General features: G+C 42.6%; 1 protein-coding gene and 1 non-coding gene across 2 annotated transcripts; one reads left to right on the forward strand and one right to left on the reverse strand.

Moving 5' to 3' along the window:
* Nucleotides 1-518: 518 nt before the first annotated feature.
* On the reverse strand, nt 519-14,334 carry LOC133110003 (deoxynucleotidyltransferase terminal-interacting protein 1). The gene is made up of 13 exons (XM_061219811.1): nt 13,830-14,334; nt 12,273-12,343; nt 9,323-9,419; nt 7,080-7,178; nt 6,915-6,974; nt 5,725-5,781; nt 5,488-5,549; nt 5,081-5,126; nt 4,822-4,880; nt 3,165-3,225; nt 2,032-2,103; nt 1,862-1,917; nt 519-1,715 (listed from the first exon to the last, which is right to left on the reverse strand). The coding sequence occupies exons 1-13, from the start codon at nt 13,899-13,901 to the stop codon at nt 1,607-1,609; spliced, it is 921 nt and encodes a 306-aa protein (XP_061075795.1). The 5' UTR covers nt 13,902-14,334; the 3' UTR covers nt 519-1,606.
* Nucleotides 14,335-14,619: 285 nt separating this feature from the next.
* Nucleotides 14,620-14,693, forward strand: trnat-ugu (transfer RNA threonine (anticodon UGU)). Its single transcript has one exon. It is a non-coding gene; the product is annotated as a tRNA-Thr (tRNA).
* Nucleotides 14,694-15,161: the final 468 nt, after the last annotated feature.

Genomic DNA, 15,161 nt, shown 5'->3' on the forward strand with positions numbered 1-15,161 from the left:
CTTCAACCACGGCGTTCACATCTACCGGTGGTTCTCTAACTCGGTCCAGCTTGAAGACCCCTGTGTTCTTCCAACCTCAATTCCAATCCCAGAATGTATGCCACATAATATGATAAATAGCTATTAATGCCATGTGGAATAAATGTTCCATATTTACATTGGGCAATATTGAAATTCATTACATACAAGTGAGGTATGGCATTCCCCTACAGTTGCAAACTGTAATTCTTTATACAGTAATATACTGTACATTGAAATGCATTGTGGGGAAAATGATCATTGAGCAGGAAAATAGTTATGTATTTTCTCATTTGTAGGGTATGACTGTTCCTTTGTTTGTAACGAGCAGACCGGTTGCTTTCCTTTCATGTTTTGCATTGAGTGTAACAGAGAAAGGAGCCAGTTCCACAGTAAGGGACAACAAGTCAACTTCAAACCTTTTAAATCAGAAAAACATGATATGCTGTTGTGTACGCTCGGAGCAAAAGATCTACAAAATCATATGGAGTGTGGACATGTAAACAAAAACAGTTTTTAATACTTAGTTAATATTGCTGTTAATAATTGATAACAGTCTCAGTTCATGCCTCATCGAAAGCTCGAGAGCAAATCATACTTCCTGCTTTAAAATGCAGCTCAAACAAAAATGTACAAAATAACATTTTCCTGAATGCAGATCTTGGCGATTAAAAATAAAATAGCCATTTAAAAATAAAAATAAAATGACACAACTGCAATGGATGGCTTTTTAACACAGAAATGGCATTCAGGACACAAACGCCAGAAATGAAAATCGAGCTAACGTATCACATGGCACATAATAGTTGCTCAAATCCAATACAGTAATATGCCATTTTCACATACAGCCCATTTTAACTGCTTTGATTTTAAGTTATAAAACAATAAAATGGTTAAAAAAAATGAAACAAAAAAAATCCCTTAAAGCACAAAGAGCTAATTGTCTGCAAGAATACTCAAGACCTCCGAGGACATTTGCAGACAAACAAGTCCTGAAAATAAATCGGTCCTGAACTAAAGATGACTCCTACACACCGTTTTAAAAAACAAACCAATGTCTGTTACTACTGGAGACGGGGCAGTACAGTGGTACAAAACCAAGACAAAGCATTTCCATTACAAAGCAAATATTCAGCGCATGACAGCTGCGCCACAGAAAACCTGATCGGGCTGTACCATATTATCCAGAGGATCAGAAAAGCTGGTGCATTTGAGACCATATTTAGACAATTTTTCAATCGAATCACTGTAACTAACCAACGCGCAAGGCATCCAAGTTGGCCTTTTTTGCCTGAAATACCGTTTGAATGTCTCTGACAAGCCTGAGTACGTCAATCGGTTTTCTTTCTTTTTTTTTGGAAATACAACAACAACAAAAAGAAAAGTTGTGTAACAGTTACAGACAAATGTGTACATACATCTTTTTTTGCTTACACAACAGCCCCCTTCCGTTTTTGTATGAAATGGCACTGGGTTTTCATCATGGCACAATCCCTGCAGGATGAAGTTTTGCTGTGTTTTGCGACAGTGGTAGAGAGGCTCTGACTTCAAGCTTTACAATGCGCTGTCCAAGTTGTGACGTAAAAATCTACTCCTTCTCCGACCTCTGGGCCTCCATGGCTTTCTGCATCTTCTCGATCATCCACAGCGGAACCGCAAACGGTTTCATCTCGTCCAGCTTCAGCTCAGGGCATTCTCTGAGGCGTTCATTATACAAAATGAGAGTGACAGTGAGAATGACAATTTTTGCTTGAATTTACTTGCATGAATTTAGCAACGTTAGGGAAAAAAACAGTTATAATAATCTAACTGCACCCTAGAATAATTCCAAAAGTATTATTACCTGTAGTCGTCACTCTGAGCAAGATCCTGTACATCTTCTTCGATGAGAAGGTAAGCCTAGAAGATATTTAGACATAGCGTAACAGATCTGTCACTAGCATCACGCACACCAAACCTTCTTAAAGACTAACATTTCTGATGAATTAATGAATGTCTGGCACAGGGTCTTACCATCTTTCCTCCTGTAGCCCTCATGTGCTGCCTTTCTGCTAGCCAGTGCTTGTCCTGTGCGTCTGCAGCGTACTGGAACACACACGCATATTATATCAGAACTGCGTCAAATTATAAAGAAATTCAAGTGTTCGTCAATATCAAGCAAGAATATGTGGTTAGATTTGAAGATTGTTGCCCACTAGCAGAGACTGAATGATCTTAAGGATTTCAAGATTCTGTACCGAAGAATATCAGAGATTCCCCCCAAATATTAATCATTCCGATGAAACGATCCTATAGAAGATAGTATAGTAGCCTATTCTCGCAAACGTAGGGCGCATAAAGTACTGGAAGCAGGGAGTCCGAATTGTCAGCAGCAATTTCCGAGCATTACTTGATATAGCCTTTTTTATTAATGCGTGAATCAGTGACTGTTTGTTTTTCGCACCATTCTCTGCAAACTGTAGAGACTGTTGTGCATGAAACTCTCAGGAGATCAGCAGTTTCTGAGATGCTCAAACCACCCTGCCTGCACCAATAATCATTCCATGATCAAAGTCACTTGGATCTAATTTCTTCCCCGTTCTGACATCTGAAAAACAGCTGAACCTCTTGACCATGTCTGCATGCTTTTATTCATTTAGTTGCTGCAACATGATTGGCTGATTAAATACTTGCATGATCAAGCTGGTGTACAGGTCTACCTATTAAAGTGGCCACTGAGTGTATACGTAAAGGTATCCAGGCGTGTTTCGTATGTGTGGACACAGCTGAACACATAGTGGTGAGCAAGGGAAGAGGCAAAGAACTTAATTTACAGACACAGGAACAAAACCGTGGTCTTCTACTCCTCATTAGAGCGACATCACCATATCACCAAAAGAACGGGCCTCTTGGCATGGAGGAAACGTCCTGCTAGACTAGTATAATAGCATTTGACTGTTACTGAATTTGGATGAAATTCAAAGCTTTCCTTGCATTGATCGGTCAGGCATCCCAGGTTTAGGTCTTTTTCTTAAATAAAAAAAATAAATGAAAAAAAACTGTGTAGCGAGCGAATGATATAGAATACCTGATACACAATCACGATGCATAACTGTACCCGCTTTCCTGTCGTGGTAAGCAATGGAAAGTGTGAAAAGCAAATTCACCTTAAAGAGGTCAGCGTGTTTGATGTAAATCCTCCCTCTGGTGCCGCCCATCCCTAAAGCCCTGAAAGGGAGGACCAGTGATGTTAGGCAGGACGGCAAACCGACATTCACACGAGCAGCCATAGAGGTTACCGTAAACTCACCGTGTTCCTAACACCAAGGCCATAGAGGTTACCGTAAACTCACCGTGTTCCTAACACCAAGTTAGCTCTCCATGTTCCGAACAGTGCAACTTTCATGACGAATAACAAAAAAATTTACTTCCAAATTAACTTCGGTTTTTGTGTGCGTGTGTAACGTATAATTCCTTCCCTTTTCATAAAAACTTGGTACAAGTTGCATATGCGATTCATTTCAGCATATGAAATTTCAACAGCGACACTGTGGTGGTGAAGCTGTTGCTAATGCGAGACTATAAACCGGACAGGCTTATACAGCGGTGTTCAGAGCTAACACGGTCTTCCGAAACACAGGGACATTGTGCAGTTATTTGTCTCTACAATTATTGGTCCCATTCACATCAATCAAAGTGTTTTAGTGTCTGAGATAGTCAATAAGCAACCATAATCCTAAACCACATTCCTCAGGAGAAAAACTAGCATTTAGCTTCTGGTGGGAGCGGCCATTTCCCCGTGCTCTGTTGGGAACACAGTGAGTTCACGTTACTTTGTTTGACTTTACATGTTTAGCTTGCAATGATCAGGCAGACATTTGGGTGGCATGGAGAGCAGCGTTCTACCCACAGTATGCAAATGCACATATTTTACGGCACAAGATACAAAGTACAAGAACCTTGCTCAATACGACAGGTTGTATTTCAACTGACTGAGTCAGGAGCCAGGTAGTAGGATTGTTGGATAACCCTGATAACCCTTGGGTGTGGTATTAAAATTCCATCACTTGAGCATGTGGTAGTGCTCTCCTCTTTCAAAGTTATAGAAAAAGATTTCTGTATGAAAAATTACAGCTCGAGCATCAAATTATAATTTTGGTATTTGGGCATAAAAACACAAATTACTGTAATTACAGGTAATACCATCCTGTACCATGAAGAAATCGAATTGAATCCGATTATCCAAATAATTTATTTCTGTTTTCAGAGGTTTTGCTCATTTTTGGCAACTGGGTCACCTTGAATTTGACTATACTTTTGACTATATAGTCTTGAGAGTAGGATTTATTTATTGACTGCGTTGCACTTGCTCATTTCAATAAAAAACATCAATTGGCCACTTGGTCGTGCTATTACACCAATGAATTCTCAATTCAGTTCTTCATTGTTTTCCGACTGAAAAGTGGAGGAAGTATACGTTACCATCACTACTGTTTACTGATTGTGCCAATACCAGACCACTCTGAACTCATGGCAGCCATTTTGTCCTGCAGTCAAAATGAATCCCTCCCTCCACAACCAGCATCAGCACAAGTAAAATGTCTGTGAATTAATCTGCACTGCCTACATAGCAGTAAGCCCTGAAAAAGGATCTTTGTGGACATTTAGGTGCCTTTTAGTGCTGGACCTGTCCATGACTCCATTTGTTGAACAGGCTACAGGCGTAGATTCAGGTGGACCACTATCATTGAGCCGGGGAATTGCATCCACAACCTCAGTTACAAACCGATCCAAGAACCTGCTCTTCCCTCTCTTTGCGCTTACTTGTTTGCCCTTGAGCCGAGGACAAACGTGCTCTTCTCATTCAGTCTGGAAGGGTCCCACTGCGTGAGAAATCAAAGTGCATTAATTAAGCACACATCACACTCAAATATGATTATGTCACATAAATTATAAACATCAGGCAGGCCTATACAAATAAATGACACTTTGGCAAGCATAGTCTGATGCATGCATGTGTGATTTACAAAATTGATTGATGATTGACAGAATCTCAAAAGGATATAAAATTATTTGTCCTCACCTTGGGTCCCTCACGTTTTACTGGCTCACTCGTCTTTGGCTTGGCTCTTGAACAGAGAGGAAGCAAGCAGGTCACAGCTTGGACTAGACTTACAACATGTCTAAAACTGAACACTGACAATGTCCTCATGCTGAAGAAACTGATTAATGTATGAATGTACAGTTGTATAAACCCACAACTTTACACTGATTTGATCAGTGGCACTGGTTATGGTATAGAACCTCACCACACGTGACAGTGCATGCGTGTGTGTGTGTGTGTGTGTGTGTGTGTGTGTGTGTGTGTGTGTGTGCACGCGCGTGTATGGGAGTGCATGTGTGTGACTGCGAGTGGATGTGTGTCAGTTTGTGAGTGCATGTGTGCGTGTGTGTGTGTGTGTGTGTGTGTGTGTACTTGCTTATACTCACGGGGTGGTGAAGGAACCGGGTCGATCATAAACAGTGACTGGACCGGGAGGGCGACCTTTCCGCTGCAAAGAAAACATCATCATCATCATCCACATCATCATCATCATCCTCATCATCATCATCATCCTCATCATCATCATCCTCATCCTCCTCCTCCTCATTATCCTCCTAAAGAAAACCTTTCATTTCTTGCGGCCTGTTGGGACAGTTAATCACAGAACAGGAAGTGGGTCTCACCTTCTTGGGAATGGGACTGCCCCTCTGGCTGGAGTTATCCTCCACCGGCCGAGCGCGCTGTGTGGAGGGAAGAGGAAGAGGAAGAGCAGTTAGAGAGGAACACCGAGAGCGGCCCGAGCCAACGCTCTGTCACAGCTCCCCGTCTCAACATAGTGCAGCAAAAACTAGCAATCTCACCGTCTCAACATAGTGCAGCAAAAACTAGCAATCTCACCGTCTCAACATAATGCAGCAAAAACTAGCAATCTCACCGTCTCAACATAATGCAGCAAAAACTAGCAATCTCACCGTCATAACATAATACAGCAAAAACTAGCAATCTCACTGTCATAACATAATACAGCAAAAACTATCAATCTCACGGTCATAACATAATACAGCAAAAACTAGCAATCTCACTGTTATAACATAATACAGCAAAAACTAGCAATCTCACTGTCATAACATAATACAGCAAAATCCATCTCTGCCCTCCGTCTCACTTAAACCTAAAGTCTGATTAATATGCCTGACCCACGCCACAAACATTGCATGACGAAAATAACGCATTAAAAAAAATAAAAAAATAAAAATAAAAAAAAGTGTTGTACGCCCCTTTTTCCTCAGTGTCACTATACATCATCACCCGCAACAGCAAGACGGGCAACCATAATGTTTATAATTACAGATTATACTAAATTAAATTCAAGATGTATGTACCAAATATTATACAACCACATAACTGACAAGTGATATACACTCAGTGAGTCAGTCCCTTCTCTACTGACCGCTGTCATTAACAACGCGTTCCTGCCCGCAGAACTGCTGCTCACAGTTGTGAGGATGTTTTTTGTTTCTCTATACATGACCCAGGCGACAAATTTTGTATGACAAAAATAACGAATTTTCAACTGGGAAAAAGCGTTGTTTCTCAGTGTTGCGCACCTGTAGAATTTCACATAGCGGACAAAGTCATACTTTGAACAGGATCGGCCAGACGGAACACCAAAAATCATTGACACGGACACGTTGCGTTCAAAAAATGGAAACAAACTGTCAGAGGAATTCTTATGTCAGGTGTTGTTACCATAGAGACAATAGAACCCTCATAACGGACCGTAGCCAAACTACAAATGCAAACCGTTGTGCGACGCATGAATTGTGTGACACTCGTCTTAAGGGTTGTGTACAAACCGGGCTTTAAACCTCACCTTGGCTGTGGGCTCAGGACCGGATCTGGCAATCTGGCAGTCGGGAAAGAGCTGCTTTGCCTGCAGAAGCAGAAAGTAAACAAAAATAATGAGTTTCCTTTGGGATGCCAAGTCTACTCCATACTACAATACCGCGTTAAATGTCCGAGAACTGAAGGCTCTCACATGCTCCAAGCAGTTTCTGCAAGCCTCTTTGATCAGCTGCTCCGTGTGCACCTCCTCACCGACGTTCTCTTTCACATTGCTGGCAGCCTTCTCAAAAAACTGTTTGACAAAAACATTTTTTAAATCATATTAAGAAGGCCTGCTGTCCTAAGCATGGCAAACAGAAAGTGCTATTTCTCGTCCAGTCATTTAAAAACTGCACTGCAATGTTACAGTATGGTTCTGTTCTGGCCGAAAACACAATGGTAGTCACATACACTGCTCAAAAAAATTAAGGGAACACTTAATCATCACAGTGTAACACCAAGTCAGTTAAACTTCAGGAATATCAATCTGTCCATTTAGGAAGCACGAGTGATTGAGAATCAATTTTGCCTGCTTTGGTGCAAATGAGTGATAACAGGTGCAATGGAGATGCAAAAGCAAGACCATAATGGTTTTGTATGTGGTGGCCACAAACAATTGCTCTCTCCTTATCCTTCCTGACTGATTCTTCTCTAGTTTTGTGTTCTGCTAGTGTCCTTGTCACTACTGGTAGCATGAGGCAGTACCTGCAGCCCAATCAGGTTGCACAGGTAGTCCAGCTCCTCCACGATGGCACATTCATACGTGCGGTCGCAAGAAGGTTTGCTGTGTCTCCCAGCACAGTCAAGGGCATGGAGGAGATACCAGGTGACTGGCTGTTACACAAGGAGAGCTGGACAGGGCCATAGAAGGGCATCAACCCAGCAGCAGGACCGGTATCTGCTCCTTTGTGTAAGAAGGAACAGGAGGAGCACTGCCAGAGCCCTACAAAATGACACCAGGCTACTGGTGTGCATGTTTCTGACCAAACTGTCAGACTCCATGAGGGTGGCATGAGGGCCCGACGTCCTCTAGTGGGACCTGTGCTCACAGCCCAGCACTGTGCAGCTCGATTGGCATTCACGAGAAACAACCAGAACCGGCAGGTCCACCATTGGCATCCTGTTCTCTTCACAGATGAGAGCAGGTTCACACTGAGCACATGTGACAGGCGTGAAAGAGTCTGGAGACGTCGTGGTGAACGTTATGGTGCCTGTAACATCATCCAGCATGACCGGTTTGGCGGTGGGTCAGTGATGGTCTGGGGAGGCATATCTTTGGAGGGTCGCACAGACCTCCATGTCATAGCAAACGGTACCCTGACTGCTGTTAGGTACCGGGATGAAATCCTCAGACCGATTGTCAGACCTTGTGCAGTGGGCCCTGGGTTCCTCCTGGTGCAGGGCAATGCCCGGCCTCATGTGGCCAGAGTGTGTAGGCAGTTCCTGGATGAGGAAGGTATTGATGCCATTGACTGGCCCTCACGTCCCCCTGACCTAAATCCAATTGAGCACCTATGGGACGTTATGTATCAGTGCATCAGACGCCGCCAAGTACCGCCACAGACTGTCCAGGAGCTCACTGATGCCCTGATCCAGGTCTGGGAGGAGATCCCCCAGGACACCATCCGCTGACTCATCAGGAGCATGCCCAGACGTTGTCGGGAGTGCGTACAGGCACGCGGGGGGCCATACACACTACTGAGTCACAATATGAGTTGCTGTGATAAAATTCACACAAGTTGGATCAGCCTGTGATTTCAATTTTTTACTTTGATTTTCAGTGTGATTTTGAATCCAGCCCTCAATGGGTTGATGATTTTGGTTTCCTTTGACCGTTGTTACATCATTTTGTTCTCAACAAATTATACAATGTACATCAGTAAAGATTTTCAACTTGAATAAATTGACCGCATGCTCATTGCGAGCCGCGATGTCGGCGGTTCGAATCCGACCGCCATTTGTCGCATGTCTTCCCCTCTCTCTCGCTCCCATTCTTCCTGTCCCTCTATACTATACTGTCCAATAAAGCTGAAAAAGGCCGAAAAAATATCATAAAAAGAAAAAAAATTGTTCATCAAGATCTGATGTGTTCCCTTAATTCTTTCGAGTAGTTTATTTAAATCTACACTTTGGTATGAACCCTGGACTGCCGACCGGGTGGTTATTTTGCTGCCATTCTGGTATTTTGTGGAGTTAGGATTGTTAATTCATTCTCACCTCCACGTTGGTCCAATTTCATAACGATTGAAAGACAAACTGCACAATGTTATTTTAAAGCGGCACATGCCGCTGTTCGACATCACCCAGCCTTTACCTTATACAACTCAAACAATTGCAGGCAGTGGTTCGCTGACCGTGGTGCTTATCGTTTATTGAACCCAACACTGGAGCACTTACCTTCATGTACTTCTTAAAGACTGCAAGAATGTCGTCGTTGAAGCTGGGCTGCAGCACAGTTCTCAGAAGGTCCATGGACAGCACAGGGTCAGTGTAGCTGGAACGCAATGCAACAGAGAAACTCAGCACACACAAGTTGTGTCAAAAATATACTTAGCTGCGAGCTATACAGTACAGTGCAAAAGTCTTAGGCACCCTAGACTTTATTATATATGTTCCTTTTTGTTGTGTGTGTGAGTATAAAAGAACACATTTCAGATTTCCAAATAATCATTTTCCAAAAGATTTAATTTTACAGACATTTCTGTATTTAATTTTTAAAAAGTTACATATTACTGTAAGCAACTGACTACTTTTTACATAAAAACTTGAATTTGCCTGTCTGAGATCAGAAGCAAGGAGCCAACCAAAGTCTGCAGAACATGCTTGGAACAAACCTCCCTGCTGATTGTCTTATAGAACTGCAGGACAGCGTTGGCTATCTCAGAGAAGTGATGCAGTTTTAACGCCGAAGGGTGGCCACAAAATATATTGATTTGATTCAGTTTTGAACTATTCTGCCAAATTCCTAAAATGTAATGTAAAATATATAGTACATTTATTGAGGACCTTTCATTTAATTATTTTGAAAAGAATCTTATCTGTACAGAATGTTATACAGGTGCCTAAGACTTTTGCACAGTACTGTATATCATCAACTGCAACAGCAAGACTTTGAAATATCGAGCATCCATAATGTTTATACAGTGCATCCGGAAAGTATTCATTTTTTTCCTCAAAATTCTACACACAACACCCCATAATGACAACATGAAAGAAGTTTTTTATTTATTTTTTTCATTTTTTTATTTTTTTATTAAAGTTTTGCTAATTTATTAAAAATAAAAAACGAATAAATCACATGTACATAAGTATTCACAGCCTTTGCCATGAAGCTCAAAATTGAGCTCAGGTGCATCCTGTTTCCACTGATCAACCTTGAGATGTTTCTACAGCTTAATTGGAGTCCACCTGTGGTAAATTCAGTTGATTTGACATGATTTGGAAAGGCACACACCTGTCTAGATAAGGTCCCACAGTTGACAGTGCATGTCGGAGCACAAACCAAGCATGAAGTCAAAGGAATTGTCTGTAGACCTCCGAGACAGGATTGTCTCGAGGCACAAATCTGGGGAAGGGTACAGAAAGATTTCTGCTGATTTGAAGGTCCCAATGAGCACAGTGGCCTCCAACATCCGTAAATGGAAGAAGTTCAGAACCACCAGGACTCTTCCTAGAGCTGGCCGCCCATCTAAACTGAGCAATCGAGGGAGAAGGGCCTTAGTCAGGGAGGTGACCAAGAACCCGATGGTCACTCTATCAGAGCTCAGGCGTTCCTCTGTGGAGAGAGGAGAACCTTCCAGAAGGACAACCATCTCTGCAGCAATCCACCAATCAGGCCTGTATGGTAGAGTGGCCAGACGGAAGCCACTCCTTAGTAAAAGGCACAGGGCAGCCCGCCTGGAGTTTGCCAAAAGGCACCTGAAGGACTCTCAGACCATGAGAAACAGAATTCTCTGGTCTGATGAGACAAAGATTTAACTCTTTGGTGTGAACGCCGGGCGTCGTATTTGGAGGAAACCAGGCACCGCTCATCACCTGGCCAATACCATCCCTACAGTGAAGCATGGTGGTGGCAGCATCATGTTGTGGGGATGTTTTTCAGCGGCAGGAACTGGGAGACTAGTCAGGATTGAGGGAAAGATTAATGCAGCAATGTACAGAGACATCCTGGATGAAAACCTGCTCTTAACCTCAGACTGGGGCGACGGTTCATCTTTCAGCAGGACAACAACCCTAAGCACACAGCCAAGATATCAAAGGAGTGGCTTCAGGACAACTCTGTGAATGTCCTTGAGTGGCCCAGCCAGAGCCCAGACTTGAATCCGATTGAACATCTCTGGAGAGATCTGAAAATGGCTGTGCACCGACGCTCCCCATCCAACCTGATGGGAGCTTGAGAGGTGCTGCAAAGAGGAATGGGCGAAACTGCCCAAAGATAGGTGTGCCAAGCTTGTGGCATCATATTCAAAAAGACTTGAGGTTGTAATTGCTGCCAAAGGTGCATCAACAAAGTATTGAGCAAAGGCTGTGAATACTTATTTTTAATAAATTTGCAAAAAAACTTCTTTCATGTTGTCATTATGGGGTGTTGTGTGTAGAATTTTGAGGAAAAAAATTAATTTATTCAATTTTGGAATAAGGCTGTAACATAACAAAATGTGGGAAAAGTGAAGCGCTGTGAATACTTTCCGGATGCACTGTAATTAGGTCTATGTGGGATGTACTAGAGAACGATACAGCCACATAAGTTACAACTGATATATACTCAGTGAGCACTTTATTAGGTATTTTACTGAATTTTTTAGACTTATTAATAAGTCTTTGACCAGTCTGGCCCTTCTCCTCAGACCACTCTCATGAACACAATGCGTTTCTGCCAGCAGAACTGCTGTTCACTGGATGTTTTTTGGTTTTCGCACCATTCTCTGCAAACTCTAGAAACTGTTATGCATGAAAATCCCAGGAGATCAGCAGTTTCTAAGATACTCAAACCACTCTGTCTGCCACCAACAATCATTCCAAGATCAAACTCACTTAGATCACATTTTTCCCCATTCTGACATTTGGTCTGAAAAACAGCTAAACCTCTTGGCCATGCCTGTGTGCTTTTATGCATTTAGTTGCTGCCACGTGATTGGCCGATTAAATATTTGCATTAACAAGCTGGTGTACAGGTCTACATAATAAAGTGATCACAGTGTATATACAGAACTTAAAGCTTTAAATGTCCGACTCGAACGAATAGCACGTTTGTTCAAGCACAGGTCGACGATGTGTGCTTGAACAAACGATGTTCAAGCACGATGGTGAATGCAGGTTATAAATATTCCAAGGCTTTTGGGTTTACCTGACGGTCATCTGTGAGCGCCGGCCCCTGCGGTGGACCTGCCGATGTTTAATCATGACGTTCCACGGACTCTGAAATGACATGGATCACAGTCAAATGAATAAGGTAATGGAAAAAATATATACAATATCAAATAATAGAAAATCTAAACTTGCACCACAATCCCAGAAAAAAAAAAGCGGGAGAAAATAAGATTTGTTTTTTAATTGTGAAAGACCAGTATTTTGAGGAAAAGCTACAGGCCTATATAAAACCAACAAAGTGCAAAAGTTCTCCGCTGGTTCAGGTGCAGCCCATCACTCTTGTACAGCTCACCCCTGTCCCAGAAGGAGTCCCAATGCCCCATAAACCTGTACCCTTCTCTCCTACAAAAAGTTTATAGCCACGTGTTAAACCTCCAGATAAAGTTCTGTATCCCTCTGCTTGCACATGGTACAGGTAGAATTCTGGAGAAGATGATTGTGGAGGTTGTAGGGTGGCCTGTAGCATAGCGGTTAAGGTACATGACTGGGACCTGCAAGGTCGGTGGTTCGATCCCCGGACTAATTCCACAAATTTGTCCCGCAGAACCTCAAACCTGCCCGTACCCATGTCATTGGTCCCTACGTGGACCATGACCACTGGATCCCTCCCTGCTGTGACCAGGAGCTGGCCTGTGCGCCCCAGGACAGGAGACCGGGACATCCCCTACTGGGGCACCAGGCAGGCAACACACCGTGCAAGACTATGCTGTCTCCACCTCTAATAATCGAGTCCCCCACTATCATCAACTTCCTTTTGGTAAATGGTAAATGGCTGGAATTTATATAGCACCTTTATCCAAAGCGCTGTACAATTGATGCTTCTCATTCACCCATTCATACATACACTCACACACCGACAGCGAGTGGCTGCCATGCAAGGCTCTGACCAGCTCGTCAGGGGCATTTGGGGGTTAGGTATCTTGCTATCTTGATAAATCAAGGGATGCTGCTCGCGCTGGCTAGTTTTGAAGTCCGATTAGGACATTTGTCAACTGGGTTTTGTAAAATGGGGATTTATAGACCTATAGACATCTTTAGAGACTATAGATGGGTATAAGAAAGCCAAGTTATGGCCAGTAACGGTACTTCTCATTTGCTGAGGTAGTTCTAATATGCTACAACTAGCCTGTCAGTCAACACTTAGTTGCAAACAACCACAAAATGATGACCTTACTTTGACTTCAGGGCAATTTGCTAAAATTACATTTGAGGTTTTTTACGCCCCACTTTAAGAAAGCCAGCTAATTTACTGCCTCGAGCCAGCATCAAACTACACTGTGACTCAGACATAGACCGTATGGGACTCGGAGCACACGGCCAACACAGATGACTAAGATAGCTAGATGTTAGCTAGCGAAGTTACTCAATTTGACCGAATACAATCATCAGCTAAATTAGTCATCACATTCAATGGGAATAGTTTCAGTGCCTCCGCTAGACTCTTAATGCAAGTCCTGGGTCTCTATAAAGTTAGTAAATTAGGCTAACGTTATAGCAAGCAATATGTCAAATCAATTGTTCAAACAATGCTCACCATTGCGACCTGCTGTTCTGCAACATCTTGCTGAAGCCAGTCTCTCCGCCCTTCACTCCTGTGAGCACCCATTAATACGTACCGCTTGCTGTGGTCAGTTCAATTATTGTCAGTTAGCTAACAAGCTAACCGTTATTAACTTTTTCTCAGGAGAACTTGCACAGATGTTTTCCTTCACGTCGATGCCAAAATAGCTAGCCAACGGCTGGCTAGCCAATGCTAACCTTCAAAGAACGTTAGCTCGTAAACTGTCTCCAGAAAATTATTTGCAGGAAGCACAAAGCGGATTTGGAGTATTCGCGTCTCCAACAGTTAACAAGCTCCAAACAATCAAATTCGAATTTGCGGTTGCAGGAGGACCCGTATCTGTACAAAAGCGAAGACAACATAAACAGGATGCCACCCAGGTTATTAATCCCCACTTCGAAAACAATCGGAAATCTCTAACGTTTAGCTATTGCTACTGCTGTTCTCCACTTCCTAAAACGCAAACTAGTGTCCTCCAACCAGCACGCGGCTTTGCTGCTGACACACTGCACGAGCCGCCTCCGCGACTGCATGATGCGTCACTCAGCTTTCTCTGGACTTCGTCATTCTGCAGAAAGTGATTTGCGAGCCCAAGAAAAGTAAATAAATCAATAAACTGACAATGATGTACTAGCTGGCCATAACGTACAGAAGGCAGGAATCTAAACAGAAATACTTCAATAGATAACTTTCCAAATAGATAGAGTTTGCGAACTGCTGATATTATATTATCTATGCTAATATGCAGTCGGAAGTGCAACATGGCTCCATAGCTCAGGGGTTTAGAGCACTGGTCTTGTAAACCAGGGGTCGCGAGTTCAAATCTCGCTGGAGCCTAAGTTTTCTCTTTCCAAGATTTTCAAAGTTCGTTTGGGATTCTGTCAAATATATCTATTAATGCGTTTCAAAGGAGATGACTGTGGTAAATGAATGCATTTTTTAGATCGGAATACCCATTTCCCGTATCTGCATTAAAAATACTCCCAGGTAGGCGTACAGCCGATACTTTGTTTAAATTCTATCAAATATTTTTCAGATACCTAAAATATACCAATAATTGCTCGGTGTGGCGAATCAGATCTTGGATGTCGACCAAGATTTGAAATAATCTGCTCAATCCTGTGGCTCAGTCAGAGGCTGTTTCAATACCAAAATAAATGGTGAGACCAAAAGGTTAAGTGTAAGAACACAAATATGTGATTTGTTACAAATGGGGTAAAGGAAATAAAGAAGGGGGGTTTGCCCGTAATATTTGAGGGTTACGACATTTAAAAAATAACTTTTTATGGGTTGAAAGGAATGGAC

Source organism: Conger conger, chromosome 14, assembly GCF_963514075.1.
Source record: "Conger conger chromosome 14, fConCon1.1, whole genome shotgun sequence".
Taxonomy (NCBI): domain Eukaryota; kingdom Metazoa; phylum Chordata; class Actinopteri; order Anguilliformes; family Congridae; genus Conger; species Conger conger.

What these genes read in the sequence shown, in the direction of transcription:
- LOC133110003 (XM_061219811.1), bottom strand. Translation starts at nt 13,901, where the DNA reads ATGGGTGCTCACAGGAGTGAAGGGCGGAGAGACTGGCTTCAGCAAGAT. An exon ending in CGCTCACAGATGACCGTCAG is followed by an intron (nt 9,420 to 12,272) that starts GTAAACCCAAAA and finishes ATTGCGTTCCAG; the next exon opens with CTACACTGACCCTGTGCTGT. An exon ending in CTCGGCTCAAGGGCAAACAA is followed by an intron (nt 3,226 to 4,821) that starts GTAAGCGCAAAG and finishes CCTCCCTTTCAG; the next exon opens with GGCTTTAGGGATGGGCGGCA.